This window comes from Tiliqua scincoides, chromosome 7 (assembly GCF_035046505.1).
Source record: "Tiliqua scincoides isolate rTilSci1 chromosome 7, rTilSci1.hap2, whole genome shotgun sequence".
NCBI lineage: Eukaryota > Metazoa > Chordata > Lepidosauria > Squamata > Scincidae > Tiliqua > Tiliqua scincoides.
In genome coordinates this window covers 28,733,273-28,748,298 of record NC_089827.1, presented here as the reverse complement: position 1 = coordinate 28,748,298, position 15,026 = coordinate 28,733,273, and the positions used below count along the sequence as shown (strand labels likewise).

The window sequence follows — 15,026 nt, the reverse complement described above, 5'->3', positions numbered from 1 at the left end:
AGTTGGGACGCCACCACCCGCTCAATTACCTTGCCCAGAAACAGGATGTTGGAGACTGGTCAGTAGTTATCTAACACAGTGGAATCCAGGGAGGGCTTCTTCAGGAGGGGGTGAACCACTGCCCATTTCAAAGCAAGTGGTAACGTCCCCTCCATCAAGGAAGAGTTGACCACCCTCCCTGTCCACTCAGCCAGTCCACCCTGGGCAGCTGTTATCAGCCAAGCTGGGCAAGGGTCAAGCAGGCAGGCAGATGGCCTTACACTCCAAAGGAGTCTGTCCACATCCTCAGGCTGTACAAGCTGAAAAGAATCCCACAACATTGGACAAGCAGTTGCCAAGGGGACATCATCAGACATTGTCAATGTGGCATCGAAGTTGTGATGAATGCGATCGATTTTATCTGCAAAATGTTGTGCAAACATGTCATAGCGGCTGACCGTGTATTCCTCCTGGTCTACTGGAGGGGCCTGATGGAGGAGGCCCTGCACCACACGGAACAGCTCTGCCGGACGGTTGTCAGCAGATACAATGGTAGCAGAGATGAACGATCTCTTCGCTGCTACCACTGCCACGGAATAGGCTCTGTAATGAGCTCTACTCCGTGTCCGATCGGATTCATCCCAAGTTTTCTACCACCGTCGCTCTAGACGCCTGCCCTGCCGCTTCATCATTCGCAGCTCCTCAGTGAACCAAGGAGCCGCACCGAGTCTGCGACGTGGCAGAGGTCGCTCTGAAGCAATCTCATCCACTACCCTGGTCATTTCCCCATTCCAGAGGTCAACCAGGGCCTCAGATGAGATGCCAGTCTTGGCAGTGGGGAAATGCCCCAGAGCCCTCAGGAAACCTTCAGGATCCATTAGCCTCTGGGGGTGGACCATAGAAAACGGTCCCCCGCCTCTGCGGAGGTAGGAAGTTGCAACAAGCCTAAACCTTGCCAGGAAGTGATCTGTCCATGACAGCGGAGTGATCTTGATCTCCTCTACATCCAGATCACTGCGCCCGTACCCAGCTGTAAACACAGGTCCAGCACGTGTCCTGCAGTATGTGTTGGGGCCAAGATCTCCTGGGACAGGCCCATGGTTGTCATGGCGGCCATGAAATCCTGAGCTGCACCTGCTGCAGGGGCCTCGGCATGAACATTGAAGTCCCCCAGCTCTAGTAGGCGGGGGGGCCTCCAATGCCACCCCCGAGATCACCCCGGTCAGCTCAGGCAGGGAGACAGTTGGGCAGCAGGGCGGGCGGTACACCAACAGAATCCCAATCCTGTCCAGTCCTCTCAACACAACATGCAGGCACTTGAACCCAGCAAACTGCTGGACAGGGCACCTGGCAAGGGAGATGGACTCACAATAGACCATTGCAACTCCCCCTCCCCGTCCCTGCAATCTTGGCTGCTGCAACACCTGGAAACCTGGTGGACAAAGTTCAGAGAGACTAACTCTTCCCGCCATGTCCAACCAGGTCTCTGTAATACATACCAGGTTGGCTTTCTCATCCAGGATTAAATCCCGGATGGTGTAGGTTTTGTTATTCACCGACCTGGCATTAAAAAGCAGCAGCTTCAGATCCAGGGACGCACTGTCAAGACCACCAGGCATCCGAGAATTGGGGGAAGGACCAGAAGGGGAGATGATCTGCCTATGATGAACTCTCCTTCTCCTGTAATGGCCTGTCCAACCCCCACTGCTATATCTCCCTTGGCCCGTCACTCTCTTGATAGTGGCACCCCTCCCTTCCCCTGAGCTCCCTCCTAAAAAGAAACACATGTGGCAAGGCCCACCTTCTGAGACTGGCCTATACAAAGAGAAACACCCAGCAGGACTGCTTATGAAAAAGATAAAAACAAGGCAAGCCTAGCACTGGGTGTCTCACAGGCCAGTCCTCTGCTGGAAAAAAGACTGTACTGCCCTAATGCAATTTGAAATTGCTTTCTTTGTGGACTTCTTTTTTTTCTTTTTGTTTCTCTTCAGGGGGTGAAAGGAGAAGCAGGGGCAAAAGGAATCATGGGGCTGTTTGGTACAAGAGGGCCTGTGGGACAGAAGGTCAGTCAAGTGGTCCAGATGTTTACACAGAACCTAGTTTGGGCTGAATTCATTCTTCTTCTAAGCTCCAGCTCCACTCTTGCATTGATAAATTTTCCCCCAAGAGGCTACATGGCTTGAAAAAAGGAATTAATGACAAAGCCAGGAACTGAATCAGAGTCTCTCTGGGAACAATTATTGTCCAAATAATTATTTTCTTTATGATAAAGAAATGTCTCCCCCCCCCCTTTAGAATGTAATCTGATGGTGATAAGTAAATCACCTAGAAATTACAGCTGGCCCCAAGGTTAGCATGACAACAATCGTGTTCCAAGTATCAGGAGCTACAGATGTGCATCCCAAGAAATCATTCCACAACTATTCTTGGGGTGTCCTCTTTGGTTCCCAAATATTTCCTAGCAGCCAACAGGCCATTGATAGAAGTTCATCTGACTGGATTTTGTTAAGGAAAACTGTCACAAACAAACTCCATCTTACTCAGAATGTTTGGCCATCTTGATTTCCTTTTTTGCCATGTTTGCATTTAGGACAGGGGTAGGCAAACCCCAGCCCGCAGAACTTTTGCGGCCCTCGGGGACCCCCAATTTGACCCATAGGGAACCCCCAATCTCCAGTGAGCCTCTGGCCCATTCGAGACTGTTGGAGACCACGCTGGCCTCTGAACAACTTATGTTTCCATGTGTATGTTTTCATTGTGCAAGAGATGTGTGGCAAACAGTTCATAGTTTTCATGTGGTTCTACATGCCTGTATTATAGTTCTCATGTGTATTGTAAATAAGCTCACTAAAATTCATTCATTCACATAAGTTCTGTCTCTAATGTATTCATTTATGTAAATTTATTCAAATTTGAAATATAAATTAATTTTTTCCCCAGCCCCCCAGCACAGTGTCAGAGAGATGATGTGGTCCTTCTGCCAAAGTGTTTGCCCATCCCTGGTTTAGGAGAAGCTCACATCCCCATTGGCTGAAAGGAATGGCAATAATTCCTAGGATTTGTACACAATTGGCCAAGTCAGCTAAAACAAAATCCCCCTATGTACTTTTAAAATTACTGTTGCCTTTCTGATAGCATCATTTCAGAGTGCTTGATTTGTTTTTGCTTTTCTGACAGGGTGAGCTTGGGGAACCTGGACTGCCTGGATTCGCTGTGAGTTTGCATCATTATAGTTTTTTGACCGTATATGAGCAACTTTTTGCTGGTTCAAGTTGATTATGGTGATCTGTCTAGGCCCAGTATTCTGTCTCCAGCAGTGAGACTAAAATCAGAGGCAGCAAATCATAAAAGAAAGCATGCAGAGAATATTGCAGTTTCCTTTTGGTCACTTCTTTAGTTTCTAAAATGCCTTCCAATATACAAAATGGTATTCAGTGCTTAACTCCTCTACCCTTATGGTGATCCTTATGGAGAGGCTGTGCGCAGAGTTAGCTCCTTGTCCAAGACAACTCAGCAAGCTTCACAACTGACACACTTCATGACAGTAGAAGTTTTTTACAGCCCTCCACTATCAGTTTGGAAAGTGGCTGTTTGAAGGAACTTGAAACAGAGGAGCTGGATTGTGAGCACAATCCCAACTTTCCAGGTCTTCTTTTACTGGCTCCAAAGTGTCCATAGCCCCATTGGATAAGAGCAAAATAAGAGTCCTTCTAGGTCAGTCCAAAGGCCCAGCTTTTCTTGTATCCTCGTATACAGACGCAAGAGGGTCTGTTTGCATACACTGCAAACAGTGATGTTATGTTTTCATTCTATAAATACACAGCCTGGGAAGTCTATTTGTTTAAAAATCCACACAACATTCTGCCAAGCAGTTCACTTGAATTGAATCCATTTGAATTTCAAAGGGCTACAGATGAACAAGAGGACAGTTTTGGGCACCTTTTCCTCTGCTCCACCAGGCTGTCTGTAGGACTTACAGGAAGCAAAACAAAGGGTGCTGTTGGCAACAGTTTCACTCACCCAGGAATTTAAGTTGATAGTGCTTATGACTGTTGGCTGAGACCAGTGAGATCACTAGGATTCGTGTCACCGGGTGCTGGAGGCCTGCACTTCACCCCATACAGTGTGCGGGGCAATGCCCCAGGTGGTGGGAGTGGTGATGTACCATCGCCCCACCCCCACTGTTTTTTGGGCTGTACCTTTTGATAGAATACAGATATTTCAGTGTGGTTTGTTTCATTGCATTCTGCATGAAATTACGCATTAATTGATATATAACATGATGGTATTATTCCTCCAAACTCAGATTTTAGTGATTTTGAAAACTTGTAGAGTCACACACACATACCCATATCAACTTACTAACACCTTATTGCAGCAGTTCTCAAACTTTTAGCACTAGGACCCACTTTTTATAATGACAATCTGTCCAGGACCCATTGGAAGTGATGTCATAGCCAGAAGTGACATCATCAAGCAAATTAAAATAAATAATTATAAATAATTAAAATAAAAGAAATAATTAAATAAGGGGGAGCCAGTCCTGTTCCACCAAGTGAATCTACTCTGAAGTAAGTCCCATAGTAGTCAATGGGGCTTACTCTCAGGAAAGTGTGGGTAGAATTGCAGCCTGGGAGCCCAATCCTATGCTTGTCTACTCTGAAGTAAGTCCCATAGTGGTCAATGGGGCCACTCAGGAAAAGTGTGAGTAGGATTGCAGCCTGTGAGCCCAAGCCTATGCATGTCTACTCTGAAGTAAGTCCCATATTGGTCAATGGAGCTTACTCTGTAGCCTGCCTGCAATAACCCCCCCCCCCCAAAAAAAAAGAATCAGTGAGATTTCCAGCCCTCCCAGTGCCCAGTTTAAAGTTCTTCTATTTCAGGCATATCAAGATAAGAACGCACCTGGCTTTGCAAGTGCAATAGAAAACTTTCCCCTTTCCAGTTGAAGCCTCTTTTTTTGTCCTTCTTAGTGGGGGGGGGGGGGGAGGCTGCCTTCTGAAGCATTTGTTGTGCTCCAGTTCCATTGGATTGGGACCCTTCTGGTGGCCTCACATTCCCCTTTGCCTGGCCTGACCAAAAAGCAAGGCACATTTGCCTACTCAAGCATAAACACGACTATGTGGCTGAGTTTGCTTTCCAAAGAGTTCAATAGGCTGCAGTAGGGAGGGAGGGATCTCCTTCTCAGGTGTTTTGGAGGCTGCATTCATTGGATCAGGACCATTCTGACGTCCTTGGAGTCCTCTCTGTCTGTCCTTTCCAATGGACTAAGGCAAGTTCACCTACTTGTGAGTAAACACGGCCATGTGGCTTCGTTTCAGCTCAATAGACGCAGCTGGGAGGGAGGCAGGGACCTCCTCCCTTTTGTGTTTTTGGGGGCTGCACTCATTGGATCGGGACCATTCTGGTGTTGTTGGATTCCTCTAAGCCTACCCTTTCTGAAGGACTATGGCACGTATGCCTGCTCATGAGTAAACACGAAATACGGCTCACTTTCACTTTCCATAGGGATCCATGCATTTTTTCCTTCCAGTTTTTGGGCCATAACTTTTGAAGGAAAGGAGCTATTTCAATTCCGTTTTTTGTATTGTGTTCTGCTGGACATCCCTCATCCAATGGTGTATGGCATGACATGGTAGCTCCTAAAGCCGTGATGTTAGCACATCCTCCCCCCAGGGCGTGTCACCCCCCCACACATCACCCGGTGCGGCCCGCACCCCTCTAGCGATGCCAGTGGCTGAGACACAGATAATACCACCCACAGTTTGTTTGCTTATTAAAAGTGTAAGTCATTATATTAGCACTTTTCCTGAGGAAGGGCCCAATCTTATCAATACTCTTTAAAATTCATTATTTTCTTCTTTGCACAGGATCAACTTGTGCACAGAATAACTTGTGTGCTATTTAAGTAGTAAAAATGGATTAGAGCAGTGGATCCCAAACTGTAGGTCAGGACCCACCAGTGGGTCACAACCCAATTTTTTTGTGGGTTATGAAACTGACAAGCTGATAGCTGACAAAGAAAAGATATTGAGCCCTATGAAACCAAAACAGAGCACTATATGCACTTTTACATGTAAGTAGGCAAATATACCTTGGTCCACTTTAAAGGACAGGCCAAGGGGAACACAAGGCCACCAGAATGGTCCCAATCCAGTGAACATGGAACTCAAATGTTCCAGAAGGCAGTCCCCCATTATAGTAAAAAGCATAAAAACAGAGGCTTGAGGCTGGTAAAGTGATATTTTTAAAGTCTCTTAAAGCTAGGTGAGTTCTGATAAGAGGCATTCCTGGAGGGGCAAAACAGTAAGTTTCTTCAGGTGCCTGGATACCCATGAGAAGCTGCTCCTCTGCTTCCAAGCTAGTGGGAAGGTAAGGGCAAAGCAGAGGAGATGCCTTCACTTTGCTTTTGTAGCTGTGATTGGCTCTGAAGCAAAGGGGAAGGAGCCACTTTACACAGGTATCCAGGCCCCTGAAGAAACTTACCATTTTGCCCCCCTCCAGGACTACCTCAGGTCCTGATAAAGTGTTGTTTTAAAAAAGTGTGTCCTAGTATAAAAAAAATTTGGGAAACACTGATTTAGAGCACGGGTGCCCAAACCCCGGCCTTGGGGCCACTTGCGGCCCTCGAGGCCTCTCAATGCGGCCCTCAGGGAGCCCCCAGTAACCAATGAGCCTCTGGCCCTCAGGAGATTTGTTGGACCCCGCACTGGCCCGATGCAACTGCTCTCAGCATGAGGGCAACTGTTTGACCTCTCATGTGAGCTGTGGGATGAGGGCTTCCTCCACTGCTTGCTGTTTCACGTCTGTGATACAGTAGCAGCAGCAAAGGAAAGGCCAGCCTTGCTTTTATAGGCCTTGAGCTATTTCAAGACCTTCATTCATTCATATAAGTTCATCTTTAATATATAAATTTATGTAAACGTATGTAATTTTATTCAAGTTTTAAATGTAAATTAATTCTTTTTTTCCCTGGCCCCCTGACACAGTGTCAGAGAGGTGATGTGGCCCTCCTGCCAAAAACTTTGGACACCCCTGATTTAGAGTGTCACCTTTTGAAGTTACATACACTACAGAAAGAGCATGGGAGGTAAAACACTAAGGGGAGTCAGGGTGCATGTCAGGAAATTTTATGTGAAAAGAAAATGTGTGTTGGTATGGCTTTTTACTTACCGCTGGTTAAGCCTTCTGCCACCTCCTCAGATCCATGCTAGCTATGTAGCTGGTATAAGTCCGAGGAGAAAAAGGGGGCATGGCAGACTGCAAAATGGGAGATAGGATTTGGTGTGCCCATTTGCCAAGGAGATCCACTCCCTCCAGCCTGTACCCCACCCCCTGCCCTCCCCACTCACCCCGGAAGACTTCCGACCCCTGCCCTACCCATACCCCACCAGCAACTTACTGACAATGGTGGGGCCTCTCAAAGCTGCTGGCACATGTGCTACACTTTTGGCCATTTGCAGCAATGGTCCGAAAGCGTGCAACAACATCCTGGCTTTCGCATTACCACAAAGGGCCTTGCAGTGCTGGAGTGCAAGGCGCAGGTAGAATTGGGCTGTTCTTAAATGAATTATTTTTTCATTTTGTAACTTCCAGCAATGTCCAGCCAAGGTGCTTCTAGGTAGCCCATAAGCAGAGCTTGAGGGCAACAGCTCTTCCCCACTGCACTCAGGTGTAGTGTTCCTGAACACAGAGGCTTCATTCAGCTATCATCCCTAACAGGAGATAAGGTAGAGCTCTTGTTTTGTGTGTATAAAGTTCCAGGTTCTCTGTCCAGTAGAGCAAATAAGAATTTCTGTTGGAAACCCCAAAAGAAGAGATGAACTCCTAATACTTGGCTTCAGAACCAGAGCTCCTGCCTCATCAGTCCTCCCACTAACCTTCAACACCCCATACCCCCTTTATTTACCCCCCCAACAGTAGTGGGGAGTTCCTTTCTCCCCTGCTGTCCCCCGACAATGAGTTTAACCTGTGTAGCATGGGACTTTTCCTTTTTCCAAACAGGAAAGGATATCATATCTTTCCCTAGCTATATTGCAGTGACAGTTTTTGCCTTATCGCTTAGCTGCCAGGACTTGATCAATAATTTCTTTTTAAATTACCTCTTTAGAAGCTTTTCATATCATTCTTTTATTTGCTTTGGGAAGATTTGAAATGCAAATAGCAGCAAATGCATGTTAACAGCTGTTCACTTAACCCCACTATAAGCCTTGCACAGCGCAGGGGAGAGAAGCCGTTCTGGAATAATTTTCCTGCAATAGCAGAACATCTCCTAGACTCGCCTTTTCTTCCCATTTTTCTTCCAGCTTCTCTTCTTCCCGGCTTATAGTTTAATGATACTGGGACAACCATTTCAGTCCTGACTGTTACATTAGACAGGCTATAGGTAAAATATTTAGCTGAACATTCCCTGCATGTGCTCACACCTTTAAATGCACCAGATATGTATGGTGGTTCACTGGCACATAGCATTCAACATATGAAGCTGCGCTGTCTATCTAGAGGCACCCCTGGTCCACTAATCCAGTGCTGGCTGCTATATTCTGACTTGTAGCTCTCCAAGAACATATCTGCTGACTTTGGTCCTTGGAACTGGAGATGCCACATTTCTCCACCCCTGCCTGTGCCAAGATGAGGCAGAGATGGAGTGATAGAGGCCCTGCGCCTACAAGCTTTCCTTAGTTCTCTCTGCTCTCTGTACCAGAGGCATGCAGGAGAGGGTGAGACCTGGTGTCACTCTCGCCCTGACCATGGGGCCACTCATGTAGAAAATCTCACATTTCTTTTAACAGTACATTTGGATTTTGCTGATTTGTTATAGACTGCTAAAAGAGTCTATATGAGCAGCTAATGAGCAAGAAAGAAAGAAAGAAAGAAACTAGTTTTCATTTCAGAATGGTCAATGTGTTTCAAAGCTTTCATAGAAGTGCAACGTTTTTTTTCTTCACTGACTTTTGTCTCTGGGTATTTTTCTCTTGTTTATCATGGACTGGTGCAGCTCTCTTGATTAACAGTTTAATAACAGTCTAATGCATGTGTAAATCATTCATGCATGTATTATGAGCTCTGAGACAGACTCTGGTTCATAACAGTACAGGTGTGATTCTCAGAAGCGTTTCTAGTGCAGCAGTCTTGAAGACTTTCCCCTCCTACTGGAAAGAAATAGCTCTTGGTTATGACCACCCTTAGTTAAAAGAGTTGTTACTGAAAATGAATTTAAAGCAGTGGTTCCCAATTTGTGGGTTGGGACCCACTGGTGGGTCATGACCTGATTTTTGCTAGGTCGCCAAAAGGTGATGGAAAGATCAGATAACCAATTGCCTCAAGTCCTGAAGCTTTTCAAAAAGTCAGATAGCTGCTAACTGCCCTCCAGGTGCTGAGCTCAGCAGTGGATCCAGTGTGCCCCAGGGGCTAAGCCCGCACTACTCTAGGACCACACGGAAAACCTCAGTGCGTCTCCTCACGTGGTCAGAAACTGCACTTCCAGTTTTCTGGAACTGCAATTTAAGACTGGAGGGAAGTGTTAGAATGCTTCCCCAGTTGGTCTGAAAGTCGCACAAGGCTCTGTCATGCTTCATAGGTGGAGGGGGCAGCATCTCACAGGAGGGCAGCTTTGCCGAACTTTGCCCCAGGAGCAGGAAGTCCGCCAGTGTCTGAGCTGCTGCAGTTTAAAAATATGTGTAAATATAGGGAAATAAATGTTTGAGAGTCTTTTTTCTGGTTATTATTATTTATAAATAGAACATTTCTTTCAGATCTCCTTTTTAAAAACAATCTTGTAAAACTAGGTGGGTCCCAATAGAGTGTCATTTCAAAAAGTGAGTGCCAGTGCTAAAAATTTTTGGAACCACTGATCTAAAGGCACAGTGCATCTCTGCATATGCAGAAGGCCTTTCCACTGACTGGAGCAAAGTTTATTTTTAACATCAACAATAAATAAAATTGATAAAACAATAAGTGTTGGAAGAGCAATGGCATGCGAGTTAGACTTACACACAATAACTGTTGTATATGTTTATTGTCACTAGAAGGGGGAGCAGTTACATATTTGGTTCCTCATTTAAATACTTGTGGATTGTTCTCTCCTACTTTGGACTTCTCATTACTTTCTTTTGTGTGCCTTCTTTTTCTGCTGTAGCAGTGGCTGCAGTTTTGTTCTTGTTGCAGTAAAGTTTTTTTAACAAAATACAAGTTTTCTGAGTGTGGAACGGATTGATTTTCCTCAGTTCTGCTAATTACAAAATATTTTTATTCTTGGAAGAGGAGTGGAGTAAAATGTAATATCAATACATTTTAAAAAATTGACATTCATGTTCATTTGTCATTTTTCAGCTGAGTGCATTGTTAGGAGTTGCATTACTTGCATATATGCAAAATAAAGTTACACAATTAACAGTATAATCTTATGTATGGTTACTGAAAAGTGAGCCTCGTTGAATTCAGAAGGACTTCCTCCCAAATAAATCTGCTGCTTACAGTAAAATTAAGGGAGTCATAGTGGGTGGAAGTGATTTGAGAATTTGGAGGTGAAGGAGAGAATGAAGAGGCCATGGAAGCCTAAGATTACGTGAGTTGTTCCAGCCACCACTTAATGGAGAAAATGAGAATGTTGCCATTTCATTGTGTGTGACTTTCATCTGTTGTGTAGATCCATTTGGAGGTGTGGTATTGTTCATTCAGTCACTGCAGTCACTTTGCTGCAGTAATCCTACAAATAACTGAAAATTGGTGTGAGCCATTAAAGTGTTGCTGACTCACAGAACAATCTGTCTCGGAAGACAGCGCATGCATCTGCTGCCTCATTCATTCTAGGAGAAACCCTTTTCAGTCATTACCTCTGAAGCAGATTACCACATGAAATAGAATTTTTAATACTAAAGAAGAAAGACAAGCAGTAAAGGGGATGTGTATTTTCTAACAACACTGCCAGATTCTCCGTCAGATTTCAGTATCCCATTTTTCATACCTATTATCTTCACTTCTTCAATCTTCACTACGTGGGTCAGTTTACAACTAGCAAATGCATATAATCATGACTGGGGAAAAATGTGTGGGCTTCTCCTATGCTAGAGGCCAATGCCTTATCAATGGGTTTAGAAAAGTATTTTCTAGTATCCCTAACATAGTAGATGTGTTGCCAGTGGCAACTGCCTAGAAGGTGTCCCATGTGTGTCTTCTGTGTGTTCAGAGATATGCATCTCTCCTCAAAATATCAAATGTTCACCACATTTGTATGCCTCACAAGTGTGAACTGGCATATATTAAGAACAGTTGTGCTGGATAATACCAAAGGCCCATCTAGTCCAGCATTCTGCTTCCCACAGTGACCAACCACATGGCTCCAAGCAGCCCACAGAAGAGGTCTGAAGGCAGCAGCCCTTCTCCCACTATAGCTTCCCAACAATTGGTATTGAGATGTACACTGCCTCTGAACATGGAGGTTCCATATAGCCGTCATGGCCGGTAGCCAGTACTGACCTTTCCTCTTCCTCCTCCATTGCCATGTGTTTGTCCTTTTCCTTTTTAAAGTTATCTGTGTTAGAGTCCATCACCACATGCTGTGGCAGTGAATTTCATTTATGAAGAAATCCTTGTTTTTGTCTGTTCTCAAACTACTGCCAATCAGATTCATTGGGATGACCTGAGTTCTAGTAATTTGGGGGAAATAGAGAAGAACTTTCCTTTCCCTACTTTCTCCACACTGAGCATCATTTCATAAACTTCTATCAGGTCCTGCCCCCTCACAGCCCAATCCTATCCATCTTCAGCACCAGAACATGTGTTTGACTGATATGCGCTGTCACAAAAGCATGGTAAAGTGTTTGCAACAGTGTTACTAGACAAACCCTTTAGCCTATTTTTGTAGGGACAGGATCGCTGATCATTTTGTTTCTCCTTTTCTGTACCTTTTCCATCTGTACAAAATAGAAATAAAATCCGCATTATTATGAGGGACACGGGTAGGCTGGAGTAGAATCATAGAAATGGGAGAGACCTATAAGGTCACTGAGTTCAATCCCGGCCAACTTAGACCATCCACAATTACATCAACCTCGGCAGATGGCTATCCAGACTCTGCTTAATTGAAGTAGAGTCTGAGGCAGACAGGTCCACTGCTGAAAACTTGGTACTGTCGCAAGTTGATTGTAATGTTTAATTGAAATCTCCCTTGTCATTTGAACTCATTTGTCCTTCTCCTACCTCCAGAGCAACCAAGAACAAATCTGCTCCCTCTTCCACTTGACAGGCTTTAAGATATTTATGGATAGTTATAACTGATATTTGATAATAATTGAAAACTATCATTTCTCCAAATTAAACATGCCCAATTCCTTCAATCTGTCTTTATAGAACATGGTCTCCATCTCCCTCAACATCCTAATCAACCTCCTCTGGACCTACTTCAGTTTGTCAATGTCCCTCTTAACCTGTGGTACCTAGAACTGGACCCAATATTTCAGGTCTGACTAAAGTAGAATACAGTAGTACCAATACTTCTCGCTATCTCAATACTATACCTCTGTTGCAGCCTATGCAGCCTAGAGTCACATTCACCTTCTTTGCCACCATGTCACACTGTCAGCTCACATTTAGCTTGTCATCTACTAAAGTCCAGGCCTTTTTCAGACGTACTACTTAGGTAAGTATCCCCAGTCTTGTATGTGTGCTTCTGGTTTTTCTTACTTTAATACAGAACTTCACATTTTTCCCTGCTGAAGTCGATTTTATTCACATTTGTCCAGTCTGTATCCTGTCAAGATAAGCTTGGATCCTTTTCCTGTCTTCTATATGTATTAGCCAAGGACATGTGGGCAGGGGAGGCAACGCCTCCAATGAAAATAGCCTCACATGCCTGCTACTATACAGGGAGAGACTAGAGCTTGCAACAGCAAGAGTCCAGCCTCTCCTTTGATTGCGCTGGAATTCTACTTAGTTTCTGAGTTATCACGCCCTATCTGCCTAGTCACATCCTAGGTTGTGTTTCTTGGTTACTGTAGTGTGTCAGAGAATTTTGAGAACTGGTTAGTTGTTTGTCTGATCAATCTATCTAGGCTTAAGACCAGTAGTTTTCAAACTGGGGCGTCATGACGCCCTAGCCTGAGAACCCTGGGCTCTGTCCCCTTAAGGGGAGGGGGTGGGGGAAAGGCAGAAACACGATCCCCTGGATCATGCCTCTGATCACTGCGCAGGGGCACCCTTCCACTCACCCCCGCCTGCAGCAGCCGCCCGGGGGTCGGAGGAGCCCAGCGCTAGCCTCAGCAAGACTTTTGTGATTGAGAAACAGGAAGTGGTGGCGATCACATTCTGCAGGTTTCTGCGCTACGTGGAGAGCCTTACTGAGGCTGGCACCAGGCTCCTTTGACTCCTGGGAGGCTACTGCAGGCGGGGGTGAGTGGAAGGGCGCTCCTGCGCCCCTCCACAGCAGCGTAATGCTGGGCATCGTGTTGCTGCTTTCCTCCCGCCCGTGCTAGGACTTACAGGCTCTCAAACTCTACCAGAGAGTTTGAGATGCACTACTTAAGAGTCATTCATAATTTTCCAAAGCATGGACAAACTGAATGTTCCGATTACAGGGAACTGCAGGACTTGATGGGAAGAATGGCATGAAAGGAGGAAAGGGGGACAGAGGCCTGCAGGGCCAGAAAGGGGAACCAGTGAGTATTAGCATTTATGTCCTCTTCCTTTTCACCCCCTCTGCTGGAAAATGGGTGCATCTATTTGAACTGTGCATATATTTGAATATTGTAGTGTACACAAATGAAGAATGCCAAGGTCCTCTTTGTTCCATTCTGAAAGAGGCAACCAGAGAGCTGGCCTTGTTTGGAAGTTATGAACCTATATAGATAAAGTAACTCAATGTTTGGGGTGTTCTGCATCACGTCTTAGGGGTGAGGGAAAATGAGAGCGAAGCAATTATGCAAGCACGAAGTCAGAGTTTGGGTCTTTGTCGGTGATGCGGGCTGCATTTGAGTCACAAGTCAATTGCATTAGAAGGCTGCCATTTCACTTTTGTACTGCATTGTCTATGTGATATACAGACCATATGCTTTCCACACAGGGGGAAAAAGGGGATCCTGGTATCACTGGTGACATTGGACGGAAAGGTTCGAAGGTGAGTGAATGGTTCTTGAAAAGCCATGCCAGGAAGAGTGAGGTGTGGGGCTCAGCTTTGTACTGTTTGAGGATCAAAAAGTATTCCCAGTAGGAATGTGAACTGACATGAAAGACCACTGCAGTAAGCAGAATGGTTGAACAACTATCTGCAGTCTCTTTGGAAAAATCTGAGCAACTGTCACCTTCGTTATTCTTGTCTGCAAAAGCTTACAGCCTGATCCCATGTATCTTTTTTCAGAAGTAACAGCCTACTAGTCCCTAGTCCCTAACTGGGACTCGGCTGCTGTTTATGTCAGCAGAACACAGTAAACCATTGTAAATGGTTATACAGGGATGCAGCCATTTTGGCTCCACCACCACAAACAGCAGTGGTGCTGGAGATCCACTGCCGGCTACCTCCAGCAGTGAAGGTTGCCTGGCAGCAGGGGTGGTGAGCTATAGGGTGTGGGCAGGATGGGGAGGAGTGAACAGGGGAGTTTCTGGGCAGGGAGGGAGTGGGTGGGAAGTGGAATGGGAGATGGAGGGAGTGGAATTTGTTAGTACTGGTGTGTGCAAAGTCCTAATGCTATCCTCTTCCATCTCCCTTACTATCCTCAAACTTGTGTGAGCAAAATAGCTGGTATAGATCTTAGGAGACCTTTTGGGGTAGCATAGGCTTACTTTGGAGAAACTACCAGACTGCCCCTGCGGCAGGATACTCCGTTGGCATGCACACGCCACTGGCATAACTGCATCAGCGGTGGGGGGGGGGCGTATTGAAATTTAGCTAGGATTGGGCTGTGAGTTTCATTTTGTTCTATAGGACTCATTTCCAAATGAGAGTTGTGGTGCGCTGCAGGGCTCCACAGCATCACAGTCGCTTCTAGAATAGCTGATCCAGTTTGCCAATCAAGCCCTCCAATTTCTCTGAACCATGGGAAGTATCCTTAGGC

The 15,026-nt window shown here is 45.6% G+C and overlaps 1 protein-coding gene across 1 annotated transcript in view; it reads left to right on the top strand.

The window, feature by feature from the left end:
* Positions 1–15,026, top strand: part of LOC136657168 (collagen alpha-1(VII) chain-like) — a 96,166-nt gene that overhangs the window by 47,770 nt on the left and 33,370 nt on the right. Inside the window, exons 20-23 of the mRNA XM_066633847.1 lie at positions 1,971–2,042; positions 3,157–3,192; positions 13,554–13,634; positions 14,039–14,092. Of these exons, the coding sequence (XP_066489944.1) occupies positions 1,971–2,042; positions 3,157–3,192; positions 13,554–13,634; positions 14,039–14,092 (243 nt within the window). The remainder of the gene's footprint in view (positions 1–1,970; positions 2,043–3,156; positions 3,193–13,553; positions 13,635–14,038; positions 14,093–15,026) is intronic.